The sequence below is a fragment of the Lethenteron reissneri genome, chromosome 20, assembly GCF_015708825.2.
Source record: "Lethenteron reissneri isolate LAM-NWPU_2019-01 chromosome 20, ASM1570882v1, whole genome shotgun sequence".
Classification (NCBI taxonomy): Eukaryota; Metazoa; Chordata; class Hyperoartia; order Petromyzontiformes; family Petromyzontidae; genus Lethenteron; species Lethenteron reissneri.
The window spans coordinates 15,487,145-15,501,636 of NC_083798.1; the positions used below are offsets into that span (position 1 = coordinate 15,487,145).

The 14,492-nt window shown below is 40.2% G+C and overlaps 1 protein-coding gene across 1 annotated transcript; it reads right to left on the minus strand.

The window, feature by feature from the left end:
- Positions 1–931: 931 nt before the first annotated feature.
- LOC133344850 (pituitary tumor-transforming gene 1 protein-interacting protein-like) lies at positions 932–12,682 on the minus strand. The gene is made up of 7 exons (XM_061555101.1): positions 12,489–12,682; positions 10,568–10,617; positions 6,680–6,788; positions 4,765–4,876; positions 4,028–4,090; positions 2,930–2,976; positions 932–2,470 (listed from the first exon to the last, which is right to left on the minus strand). Exons 1-7 carry the CDS (start codon positions 12,601–12,603, stop codon positions 2,430–2,432), a joined length of 537 nt encoding a protein of 178 aa, XP_061411085.1. The 5' UTR covers positions 12,604–12,682; the 3' UTR covers positions 932–2,429.
- Positions 12,683–14,492: the final 1,810 nt, after the last annotated feature.

Consider the following 14,492-nt stretch of genomic DNA (forward strand, 5'->3'; position numbering starts at 1 on the left):
ATCCACTGCCAATTTTTCTGAAGATAGCTTTTCTTTAAAGATGCATATTGGCAAACTCAAGCTATTAACAAATGTTCTTCATACGAACCACCAAAAAATGTAAGGTTATAAAGTTGTAGAGCAAAAAGGTGGCTGAGCACTGTGCCAGCACTGCTAAGAGCCTTCGTGTTTGAATTCAGCCACATGTCAACAAATGTGTAGCGAGTTCATGGTTCTGAGAAGGGTTTTCCTGTCATGGGATGAGCATTTGTCTAAGGCTGGGTATATGGGTGTGTGTATACAGTATAAAGGTCACATTAGGGATCTCAGAAGTAGTTATATTAGATGCAATGCTCTGCGAGTTCCAAATTTACACAAAAGCTCATGCCATGATACTGTGCACACTTAGAAAAAAAATGGCAAGACAAAAATCTAAATTTGGTATCAAAACAAAACGTAATGCTGTATCCAGCTTGCAAAAACACTAATCCAATTCTGTATTATAAAAAAGTAATCCATCCAAACTAGAATTTCCGTGTTTGATCACTGTGCCACATGGCTTTGTTCTGTCCACAGGAACACCTTGTGCTAGGCATTCTGAATAATCTTTTAAGCATCGATTTTCCACGGAACTTTCAAGCATTTTCATGTAAAAATATTCATAACCATGTCTCTGTTCTCAGGAAAGAGCCTACAACACAGGGAAGGCAACAGCATTCCTAAGATATAAGAGATGAACATATTTACAATAGTCCCAAAAATTTGTGTTAAATAAACTACTGCACCTGGTGAATTAATTTACGTTGTAAAGTCAGTTTATAACATTAAGCATCATTATCATTTCAAGGCATGAATGCTGATTTTAATGTAATCACAATTTAAATTGATAAATTCTCATTACCATTCCACACAACATCATACAATGAAACAAAGGCATAATCCACAGGGAAAAGAGATTCAGGGACATTTATTTTCAGGCTAATTTGAACCCAACACCATTTGTTAATTCCCGGTGCACAGCTTAAACAAAACCATTTCAGTAGCCACATATACACATGAGATATACAAAGAGACCTAAGAAAATCGTGAAGAACACCTGGAATGTAAGATTCAATATAGACAGCTGTTGTCAATTCACAAACGCATTCCATTTGATTACTAAAGTGTATTTTTATGAACACAAAAAAAATTACGTAACTTTTCACATTTAGCTTTAAAACACACGAGAAAAGAAAAGTGTTTTATCGGTGAAGAAAAACAAATAACGGCACAATAAACAATGTCCAGTGTGTAGCACACATAATAGCAATGGGAATATAATCTCAGATGCATACAGTATTTGTGCACGATATAACGGCCACATTTTTTGAAGATTAAATAAAAACCACTCGTGAATTTTCTTATTTTCTATCTTTAATCAAATGTGGCTGTGCCCTGTGACAATTAGACCACCATCCTCGTAGCAAGTGTAATGAATGTGAACAGAAAGGGTGGAAAACCGAGGTGAATGGGCAGGGGGGGGGGGATAAATGGGGGGCCACACAGGATAGACACAGTGGATGAATAGGATGGATTTTAAAAGTGGACGCAGTTCAATGGGCAAGGTGGAGAGGTAGCGAGGGTAGACATTGGGGCTACACACGGTAGACAAATCAGGCAGGTGGATGTTGTGGGCGAGTACGACGAACAGTGACAGTGGACGTGGTTGGACAGACAGGATGGATAGGCAGGAAGGGCGGAAACTGGGTTGCACTCACTGCTTATCACTCATCAGTGGTGAGACGTGACCTTACTGCCATCTACACCAATGTTTCTCAACTCCAGCTTTCCAGGATCACCAACCATTCAGAATCAGAATCTTTACGTATCATGGATGCACTGTGCACTGGCTTAATTTGAATATAAATATAAAAACTGGTCAATCAAGAAAAGTCAGACCCGAGTAGGGGGGGGGAATTAGGACTGAGTTGAGAAACACAGGCCCACAGCGGCTGTTGTTTTACAATCATGTCAGGTCGAGATTATTGATTGCATGACACGAGCGCGTTAATTTACGTTAATTCTTCAGTTGCTTCGATTCCAAGCACCTGGAGGTCGCGATTAATAAAACACAAAAGGGGCTCTACAAATGAGACTAATGCCTCGCCACTGGCTCTCTTTAAACCAATTTCACCGCGTGTCAGATCACAAATAGGTTGAGGATGTGGCGAGGGATGTGCAGGGGCAGGGGGGCAGATGAAGTAAATGTACAGATGAGCTAGTGGTGCTGATGTGTTGATCTCCCAGGATGGTCATTAATTCACCCTCCTCCTCCTACTCTGCTCTCCCTCGCTCTCTCCCACCGATAGCAGCGTATTCCAACGTGCAAACAGAAATCCCCGTGTGCTGTTTAGGTGAAGGGTTGACCTTGCAGAGAACACCGCTCCTTAAGGGTAGGTGCCCCCCGGCTCTTAGATCAACAGCGAGTGAGCCTCCTCGTCCTTCAGCAAACCTGAATCACAACACGCACAAACCCACTGGTGGTACAGCGTTCACTGGTTTTACTCAAGTGCATCCAATAACAGATACCTTTGAAAGAGACCGAATGTATGGGGTTTGTCAAACTGCATAAAAAACTGAAAATAATAAAAAGTAATCAGTAAATCAGCCTGTGTGTAATATTCGTCCATTACGCACACATTGGTTAACATGAACTACATTTAAAATATATATTTGTATAGTTTAATACTACTGCAGGAATTAATAATTAATTCTATAACCAATAATCCAATGTGGCTATGATATGTTTTGAATAAAGTGCACTTTGGTGTCATTTACGACTCTCGGTGGAGCTTTGCTAAGCAACGAGCTGTGTTAATCATCAGGCGTTTTCCTCCAGTAAACAGCACACGCAGAGCTGCAGTGTACCTACTCTATGATGTAATGTGCAGACTCGTTGAAAACAACTTACCATATTTCTTGCGGATTTGATCCTGCTTAGCCCTTCGCTCGGCCTTCCTGTTGAGTGGAAACATACGTACGCAGTTAGACTTGAAGGCGAACGTGAACAGTGGATAAGGTACTAGGGCATTCGACCGTATTACGAATGTGAAGTCCCTTTTATGACGACACTAAAACCTGGTTATTATAAAAATGCTTTTTGTGTTTAGATTGTTGTCCTTCCCCCACACCTCCCATTAGCATGGTTGCCCATGTACGGTGCGAAAAAAGTTCAACATACGTACATACATAAGTATACAAGCACCAAGAATCTGTCTGATCTTGTTAGATCTCAGAAGCTAAGCAGGGTTGTGCTTGGATGGGTGACCACCATCTACTGCCAGTTTGTCATAGGTGACATCGGGACTACACTACATGGTCAGAAAAGTGCAAAGTAACAAATCCATTGTTGTACAATATATTGAAGTATACACACTTATATGCTTAGAGCCTTCACCGACCCTCACTGACCAATGTGTAGTATCGTAAAATTCTCCCCACGGCATGGGGAGTCAAACGGCAGATAGACCAAAGGGTTGTACATGTACAGAGTTAAAATCTGAAAATGGTTTGTTGATTATATAACCTGAATTTTTATTGTACATATAGTCTCATATAAAAAGTTACATAAAATGTTGCATACATTATTTTTCTTAACCAAATTAACGTCACGAATTGGACATTACATCCATAACACTGTGGAAAGCTCCGACTGAAAATTAATTTCTATCCATTCATATTATAGCAATTCAAACTGGTAGCATGATATAGAGGGATACAGACAATAACATATTTATTTTTGTTAGTAGCTAAAGTCAGAAAACTGATGACACTTTTCAGTATATACATATACACACTGTTTTACGAAATACAGTATATGTCGCATGTCCGACTCACTGTGGACTCCGGTATGGTTAAATATGTTCAAATGTCAGATAAGTGATCATCTATAGAATGTGGCACTTATGGGTGTGGCCGGTTAATTGGCGGCTACGCGACAGTCGGATATGCATTGGTGTACTGCCCAACACCGCATATAATGTGTTGAGTTCGGCAGAAAGACACAAACCTCTTCTGGGCCTGCCGCTTTTTCACCTCCTGCTCCCGAGACCACTGTTCTTCATCCCTAGAACTAATCACAAACTCACGTCATTCAACCTTGCCTGCAATGTCCAATACAGTTCAGTGTGCGGGTCCTGAATTTTCTGTGAATTCTGAGATTATCACAATATTCTACGAATGAAACTGGCCAATCAATTAAATCATATCATCCGCCCTTGAATTAAGAACATATATATTGAAAATATTGTTGCAATGCATTAAAACTTAAGAGCTTTGAAAATTGGTTTTATAAAATCATTAGGAAGGAGTCATATGTGCAATTGTGCAAGCTAATATGTCACTGCTAATAAAGCTTATTCAAGGAGCCATTTCCCTGTTTATACATTTAAATTACATTGCAATACTTTATTAAGATTTAGTTCAATATGAACACTCGTCTACATTGTTTTGATTTAAAAAGGTTTAATCACTCAATAAGAAATACGAACAGTGCCAGAGCACACCACATTTTTAACATTTTGCCAAAATATCGTTGTAAAGCGTCTACGGAATTACAAAAGATATATGGGCAGATATTCAAAAGCATTTGACTAGATGGCATTCATTTGTCATTTCAGAAATTAGACAAACAAACATGCATTCAACTAAATTAAATATGTATAGAGAAATGGATTTTGTCGTCATAAAAAAGTACATTGGCCATCCATAAAGCATAACTGGCTCTAGCTCTATTTAGATTCTTACCTTTGAGGCTGCTTGCAGCAGCGACAGCAGCACCAGCAGCAGCAGACGACGATGGTGATTATCAGCACGCCAGCCACGACCGCTGCAGCGATGAGCAGAACCTCTAAATTGACTGCAAGCATATGGGCACGCAAACACACACACTTTCAGCCTCATTTACCCAACAGATGCATAGCCAAAATCATCTCCATCATTCTCTCAGAGCTCCTGTTTGGCTTCATTAAGATGCACACACGTGTTAATATAAATCTCATGTTGACCTCTCCTTGTATTCTTTCAATTTCTTTAATGAACAACGCTTCATTGTACTAATTGGCAAAGGTATGAAACCTGAAAAAAAATTGCTGAAATATGGTCTATAAATAAGTTGTATTAAAATATAACAGGGATTTATATGGTATCTAAATACATTTATTCTTCAAGGTTTATATACTATATTCTGGGTAAATACTAGTGAAGTCTTATTTTCAAAACAAGTCTATGACATGGCCTAGTAGTAGCCCATTCCCAGCTTGTTGCAGATTTTATGGTTCAAATCGGCCACCCTGATTAATACTGCAGGTGATTGACCATAAAAATATGCAAGGTCTGCTTCACAGTGGGTGTTAACAGGTCCTGTGATGTCATTCACAAGAGTAGGTAATTGTGTGCTGGCGCAATTGTCTAAATTTGCCACATTTGAACAATTGCTTGTAAAATACTGAATTTGAATAGACATAGAAATACATTTTCCTTATACTGCAAAAACTTGGCAGGATACTCCTGAATAAGAATCATGAGACTCGGTGACTTTCATGGGTGAGCAAGCAGGAGGATAATATTTGTCTATGGTCAGTATGCCAGGCACATCCCTTTTAGTTTAACACGTAGGCTTTCGCGACCAATGTTATTCATAATCAACGATTTTTGGGTTTAGATCGCGTTTATTTATAAATGTGTCGTAACCCTCCACCACCCGACACGGCCAATCAGTAAAAAATGTGTCACGTTGACAAAGACAAATAGTTCACTGCTTTAGCCCACCGGTGTGTTGAAGCAACAACATTCACAATTTGAGTACGACGTTTCGCTGGTAATTACAACCAGCATCATCGGGCAATTCGCCAGAATGGTGAGGCTCTCCTGTGTCTCCCGTTCTTATATAGAGCAGCAGCAGGATGAGTTAATGATGACGTCATCCTGCTGCTGCTCTATATAAGAACGGGAGACACAGGAGAGCCTCACCATTCTGGCGAATTGCCCGATGATGCTGGTTGTAATTACCAGCGAAACGTCGTACTCAAATTGTGAATGTTGTTGCTTCAACACACCGGTGGGCTAAAGCAGTGAACTATTTGTCTTTGTCAACGTGACACATTTTTTACTGATTGGCCGTGTCGGGTGGTGGAGGGTTACGACACATTTATAAATAAACGCGATCTAAACCCAAAAATCGTTGATTATGGACATCCCTTTTAGTTGTAAAGAGCCTCATAAATGCTCGTTCTGACCAAAAGTAACCAGGTACCTGTGTAGCATTTAAGAATTATCTATGACTGTGATCTAGTTAACCAAACATTTTCATAAACCTAATATTATGGTGTTTGGAAATGTCAAAATTATTCAAATTTACGAGCTGAGAAATGGAAACAGTTGTGTCAATCAAGAATCCATCTTACACGAGGGGGACAAATGGAGCGTGTTCAGGTGACCGTAACAGTAACATTTCATTGTATGACACCGTAACAGTAACATTTCATTGTATGACATGTTTTAGTTTTCCGCAAGTGGACCATGTTTCTTTCCTTTTATCAAAAGTAAAAATACACCAAGTTACAACGATTGTGAGTAGCGTGGCTGCGTGAGTGTGCATGCAGGAATGTTCTGCATTCAGTTCGAAGCATGCCCCCGGGGGGCGGGGAGGTGCGGCACTCACTCCAGCAGATGCCCCAGTGAACATCGGACAGTGAGCAGTTCAGCCCGTGTGGCAGAATGCGGCCTCTCGGATAATCAAGGCACAGTGAGGTGTTGTTGCACCATAGGCACTGAAAGAGACACACCGCACCATCCACACAGTGAGAAACCATTGTTGTGCAGAAAACAACACGCACAGGTAAACTCAGGGCTACTGTGGCAAGATGTTAACTAGCTTGCCTGGTATACAGGAGGTCGTGGGTTTTATCCCGACCCTGACACCTGTATATTTGGATTTGCATGTTCTCCCCGTGGTCGTGTGTATTTTTCTCCGGGTCCTCCGTTTTTTCCTCCACATTTCAAAACATGTTTAGGCTATTTGGCCGCTTTAAATTTCAACACGATAAGCTACTTTGTTGAGCTATAATTTGTGGCCAGGTTGCTTCTGAAAAAGAGCTATATAGCTCTGTGGGCCTTACCTAGTAACATAAAAAATTGTTTCGTTTTTATAGTTTTCGTTGGGTTTGTCAGGTTCAATAACCCGGAATATATTTGTGCACCTGGCACACCACGTCCAGTATTTCACTATGGCTGTGGCTGCTAGTCAAATGCTTTTTCCAGTCTACCAGCCACCTGTAAAATATTTAGTGAAAAAATTAATGATTATTAATGTCCCAATAGAACTGGATGTGGAGCACCTGTGGCATAAATGAAACACTTATCCAGCAGTTGAATTGACATCAACCCCCCCCCCCCCCCAATTGAAACACCAGCTTTTCACTGCAATATAAAATCAGAAAAAATACTTATTGCTCACCTGGAAGGAGTAGCATGATTTAATCAACACACCTGATTTGTACATCTTGCTTTAACTCACAAACCTGGTTGGTTCTGCATTAATAAACCCTGAAACTGGATATTAGAGGACACTACAGCAAACAAACAGCAGGGATTTGACCAGCTGATGTCACCATTTTTGGACAGATTTTCATCGTGGGTTGGGCCAGATTTAGGGGACAAAATTGAACATCCATCCATGACCCAGAATTCCATGCAAAAAATAAACATTACATATTTAAATAAAATTACAACGGTTCATATTAGTGTTTTAAATCCAACAAAAAAGCATCACATGAAAAAACATCCACTTAAAGTGGATACATTTCAGCTGTGACAACTGTTAATTTGCATTGTGTCTCACTTAGACAGAGGGTGACTCACTGCTCTATGCGTGATCAGAATGGACACTCCATCTCATAAGATGCCAATAGTACTATTGAAATAAAATATATGAATATACAAACATTTTATGTTTATGAAAGTGGTAAGGTTTTCCATTTGTGCGTGTACATCACAGCCAATTGCAGTTCTGTATATATATATTATTTCTATAGAACAATTTAAAAATGTATTTTGTTATTAAACATACCAACATTAATACAACCCAAAAGGAGTCCAGAGAGTATCCTTCAATATTAATAATTCGAAAACATATCCAACCTTCCAAGATAATGGAGGCATGCATGTCATTTTTCAATGAAAGTTTGAAGGACACATGACAGCCTACTACACCAGGGGTCCGCAACCTGCGGCTCTGGAGCTGCATGTGGCTCTGAAGAACTGCTTCGTGGCGTTATTCACGTGTATCGTGCGTCTTCAAATATTGAATTTGACCTAATTTGAAAAAATGTCTGTTATTTTGGTTGCCGACCCTTGGCGTATACAGACCCATGGTCAGAGACTATTAGAGGGCCCAAACAGAAAACATTCAATCATAAATACATTAGTTTTGCCAGGCTGCACAGCCAACAACAGCCTTGAGATATATAATAATAATGCTAACGGGTGGACCCCTCTCACTTTTGTAGCAATATACCATCATTCACTATCCTGCCAACATGGCATGGTGGTCAGCATGCTTGGCTCATAATTGGAGCCTTGCGAGTACAATTCCTGGTCAGGCGTTCACTTGGGCCTTCAGGCCTACATCGCTTGGTGCAGGTGGGGTACACAGATGAAGAGGCGGAGAAGCACAATACGATAGATTTTTTATGCATTGCCCTCTGCTTCCCACAACCTGACCTCATAGCCTCTGACATCTGTTTAATGCATTGTTATCCATACAATGTGTTATCCACACTGAACTCTGCTTACCTTCTTTATCTAATGGGATAGGGGACATTCCAGGTAATCTTGTCATCGGCAACTAGCAATATTGCTACATTATGAAAATTAAACAAATTTATTATTTCAGCATAGCTCAGGACTCTCAAACGACCTAATTATCAGTGGCTGTGCAGCGAGTCAGACTCCTAAAATGCCATACGTCAGCAACTTAAACTGTAACAGGTCCGTTCAATATATTTTGCCGTAATACAGTTGACAGCTTAATGTATCAGGCATATTCAATCTAATGGCCTTTCATTATATTTAGGATGTCCCTACAGTTATCCACTCACTCTGCAAAGCCAACTTATGGTGAAGTTGGTTATCATTTCACACTTAAGATCTGCTTCCAAGTAGAGAATATTTTATCTTAAAAAAATACGTAAAGATACTTACAAGCAAGTAACTCCAAGTGCTTCAAAAATAGGTAGGACATTTTGCAAGGACTTCCTGAGACTCAATTATTCTAACATTTAAGGGATTAAAAGAGAATATGGGGGGGGGGGGGGGGGAGAGGTGGTGCACTGGTTTGTGCACTGCATTATGAATCAAGAATTTAACAGTCACAGCTAACATAAGTGGCGACCAATATTTTTACTGGTCCTGGGTCCCTCTTTCACCAACCTGTACTGCCTGCCCAGCATGGTAAAATAAGAGTTTAACAACCTCCCATGACTCAGAAGCCTTTGGGAGACCTTCATTCAGAAGTGGATTGACAAAGGAATGAAAATAATTATTTATTATGAAGAGAAAATGTTGTATCTAAAGATTACAAGCACCCACCATTTTCATTATGGGACCTCCTGTGCCAGTGTCAAAATAGGTGAACAGCAACATATAAGAATAGGTTTTCCCATTTTGGTGTTGCCAGAAAAAAGGGGAAAACCTATTCTTATATTTTGACACTGGCAAAGGAGGTCCCATGATGTAGCTGCTCACCCCGAGCTCATTGTCTTGATTGTCTATTGTCTTTGTGCTGTTTGCCTATTGGCGTCCTCTGGTTAACACTGTTTGAGACTAGGCTCTAAAGAAAGCTGTCTCTGGTGTGGACCAATCAGTTTCAAAGACAATGCATATACTGTCAGAGCATGTTTTGTGTTTGTATTTTCACGACAAGTATCTGTGGTTAATGCAGACATGATTCCTTGCAAAAGGTTTCAGTTTGGTGTTTTAACATCTTAACACTTGTTTTGTTGGGGGAAAACCTCTTCTTATGCCCAGCATTTTGATGTTTGTTAATCACATGCATCCTGGGTGGCACTCAAATGACATTTCACTTAAACATTAATATTACTTAGGAGGTTGCCGGGTGACTCATGGGTTAAACCGGTTCGCCGGCTCTGGTGAGATGCTGGGTTTGAATCTGGATTTCATTTACCTGTGATTAAACCGAGTTCTCACGTGAGATGATTTTGACGATCTCGGTAAAGTCACCAATGGCCGTTAAAATTGGGGTTTTCATTTCTATGGCAACATTCTACACAAGAGTTGTTAAAAAGCCAGTATTGAATGAGATGCGATGAACGCTTTTTTCCAGGGAAGACAAACGTTGTGCAATGAGTGTTGAATAAAAGGCTTATTAATGTGAAATCTGTTGTATTCTGTGACAATGTCCAGGGTTGTCCTCACACAGGCTGGTGCACTGCAAGGTGTAAAAGTTCTGAATGACAACATTTTAATGTCTTTGCCACTTAACATGATGCGTGCAGCACATTTGGAAATGGGGAGAAAATGAATGGCTTACCTTCAGATCCCTTACGCACATCTCACAACTTCCATTGTGCACATCACACCCTGCACGAGAGAAAGTCACCAAGGGCATGATTTATAAAAAACAAAACTAGCACATTAGTATCTGCTACATACGGTTAGTTCTATGGTCATAGAATTAAAATAAAGCCATATAACCTGAAAATAACATCTATCATGAGCACCAATTAGGCGTTTTTACTCTACAGTAGAATACACCAGTCTCCTGATGACCTCGCGACGCAAACAGATCTCGCATTTAGCTCCTGAGCATAGATAAACACCAGAATAGAATACCGTTATTCACCTGAGTAGTTCTTATAACCTAATTACTTTAGAATGGCCTAGTTCCATGTCGTGTGTTTTTTTACATCTCACTCTAATGAATCTGGATAAACCTGTATTTTTACAGATGCAAACCCGTATTGTATACTGCTGTATTATATGCAAATCGAAAATGTGCTTACATTTGTTTGCCGTATGAATGGATTTATGACCGTGATATGGAAATGCTTCCTGAGTTCATGGAGCCAGGACTCAGTTTTAGGGTTTAAGGATTTGTTTAGGGACAGGGTTATCCGTAGGTTTCGTGATCCAATTACAAATGGGGCTAATGAACTTAAATCCCATACTTGTTCACCCATGTGGTTTACCCGTGTTTTTGTACAGGAAAATTTAGTTTTCAGGTCCATACGGCATACAGCCGTTTCAATACAAAAATCGATTTTTGTCTATTTGTTTGTGTTTCTCCCTTGTGATATGACTTTATAGGATGAACGTTGCAATGTCTAAGGGCACGGGGTGACCAATAAGGTCTGAATTGGACTGTAATAATATACGCAACTGATAATGGTTTGACAGGTATGAAACACTAACCACCAATTACAATCAAACTCGTGGTATCAGAATACATAACGTATCATTCCTATATCTTTAACAGAATTCGAGTCCACATTAGCACGCGTAGTCGTGTAGAATAGAGGGGGCCATTAGCTAAAACATTAAATCCCAAAAGAGGGATATGAGTGGGGCATTGTTCGTTCATGGCTTAGATTCAATGCCATTTTATTTCCATCGGGCCAATCCCAAAGTGCTGCTCTTGGTTTCAACACAACTAGTTGTTGATGGTATTTATATTAATTCGACTCGAGGAGGCCACTATATACAGTTGTGCAAAACAATAACACATTTCAGCCCTTTTGTCAATCCCATTTCTGGCCTAATGCCTGCGCTGTTCACGTCGTATCGGTCGAGTTGAGCGGGTTGTTTTGACTATACTTCACCACACTGGTTAGTGGGGACAGGTGAATATTGCGGTAAAAGTTGGGGGAGTTAAGGGACACCGATGGGACACCGATGAACGACTGCTGCTGTCCTTGTTATCATTTTACATTTCAACTCTGTGGCTTTAAGGCGGAATCAGAACCCGTGATACATCGCTACCCACGTCGATGTAGATTATACAGGAGTGCCTCATCATCACCATCGTCCACAAAGGGATGAAGGCCTCCACCAATTCTCACGATCCTGAGATTTGTCAGAATCCACCGAGAACGAGCTTATTTCATCGCTCCATCTCCCCCCTCCGAGGGCATCTTCTCGGACGCGTTATTAAGGGCATCCACAAAGCTGTACCATTACAGTCCCGTAATACTGCATCATCATTGCAACGTTCAACACGACCACGTATTAAAGGGCACATCAACAACACAACACTGACCCCATCTCCCACCACCCCTATCCACGACGGGCTTAATTATTCGAATAATAAAATGTTAAGGGAAGGGCCCTGCATTGCGTCAAGGCAAAAACAATGCCCGCAGAAGATGAAAAACGCGTCTGCGAACGCGTGTGGCCGTTGTAATGTCTTGCCACATCAGCAGAGAGTTGTACACAAAGGGGGGCAAACTCCTCACCGAATCCTCCTCGATCCACGTCGGACCCTGGGCCGTCGTCCCAGGGGAAATTCACTTGTGCCAGGGTTTGGGCAGCGATGCCCAGCACGCACAGGATCGTCCACAGGGCCTCCATCGCCACGACGCCACCCAATGCCCACCGATCCCAAACTCTACGTCGACGCGTCTTCCTTACAGTGCGTAGTGGCAGTAGTAATAATAATAAAATAAATGTGTCGCAATAAGACGACTTCCAGCGCTCGGTGTGCCTCCTTGTGGTCGTCGAGCGCCCCCCCGTGGCAAGTGCTGGGATGGTGCAGCTGAAATTGCAAAAATAAATCTGCAAAAATAAATCTGCAAAAATCAATTTGCAAAAATCAATTTGCAAAAATCAATCTGCAAAAATCAATATGCAAAAATCAATCTGCAAAAATCAATCTGCAAAAATCAATATGCAAAAATCAATCTGCAAAAATCAATATGCAAAAATCAAGATTAAATCTGCAACGCTCATCTCGAACATCGCGAGTGGTGGGCACGTCAACGCCATGGGGATGGCCGAGAGAGGAGGGCCTTTTCCGTCTCGGGTTTCAATTTGGTTGAGTGAGAATAAGTCATGCAATAAAAAAAAAACTATTGAAGTATATTCGACTGCTGCTTGATATAAAGTAGTTGCTCTGTTCATCATAGTTTCTCGTCTAGAGGAGTTCTGAGTTTGCTGAAATAATTTTATTTAGAACACTGCCCCAGTCAACCATTATTGTATCGTTCAGTCATAATTTGTCTCCAAATTACAAATACGATAAAATCCACGTCTTCTTTGCCAGTTTTTAAGGAATTCTAAATGGGCCAATGTGCCACCCAATACCACTGGGCTAAACAGAATCATAATCTGAATGATTGAGTTATTTGGTCTGGACTTCATCACGCTTGACGCCGTTTCAAAATGTGTAATAATTCAACACCCTCTGTGGACAAAAAATATTGTGTTATTAGACAGTCTTGCAAACTGGAATTCAACATATGATGGCTCATAATAGGTTCATAAGCTTTTAACAACAGTAAAACATTTGTCAGAAACTTCCTGGAGAAATGCAAGTCAAGCTGAAGTTACTTCTGAGAAATAGTCCTTGTAATTTCGATGATCTATGCAAAACAGACAACTGACTGAAATTGGGTGGCTGCCATATTGATATAAATATAAAGTCCAGTTTACAAATATCTGCAATTCGTTAAGACTCAATAACACGTGAAGAACATATGAAGGTTGGTTGTGAGATAAATTGTCAATACTGTACCTTGACACGTACCATGATACAATATGTCACAAGGCATGCATATAAGCTGTTCATCTCTGCCAAAGGATTACTTAACCTTTCACATTTAATCGTTTATAAATGCAGTGCCTGAGTTTATGGCATTGTATGCAACAACTCCACACCTGGCACATATCACATCATCCCATGAAACGTTGAGTTGAAAAAATAAATAATATTATGTTTGGCTCTCTAAATTTGAGCACTAATTAGTACGGTACTTAAAGATCACAATAAAGGTGTAAAGCTTATAGACTTGATCAACTCCAAAGATATCAAACATTTATCAGACTTAACAAGCTACAGAAATGCAATTTATGAGATCATGGTGGCCATTTAATTTTGTTGGATAACTTGGATTTAGTACAAAATTCGCCGTGGTATAGGATGACGACAGCATTGAAAACATTTGACCTGTCTATAGGTTTTGTTCTTAATACACCTGCCACAGAAGGGTGGAATTTTACACCATTAGCTGTGGAAGAAAACATAAACACTGTCCCAAACTTGTTTGAGTTGGGAAACCACTTCTTTGAAAGTAATTGGATGTATATATATAATTTGTCTGTTCGTCCTTCATGTATAAGCATTAAATCTACATTTGATATATATAAAACAAATGACATCATCCTGACATGAAAGTAAATTATTCAGCAGAGCATGTACAATGACAATGCGCTGTAATATAACTGTGGGTGGTAGCAGTCTT

Bases quoted from the DNA above. Each gene is read 5' to 3' on its own strand.
- LOC133344850 (XM_061555101.1), bottom strand. From the start codon at position 12,603: ATGGAGGCCCTGTGGACGATCCTGTGCGTGCTGGGCATCGCTGCCCAA. The intron at 10,618-12,488 runs GTGAGGAGTTTG...TCTCTCGTGCAG, and splicing joins CGTGGATCGAGGAGGATTCG to GGTGTGATGTGCACAATGGA. The intron at 2,977-4,027 runs GTTTGTGTCTTT...TCCACTCAACAG, and splicing joins AAGCGGCAGGCCCAGAAGAG to GAAGGCCGAGCGAAGGGCTA.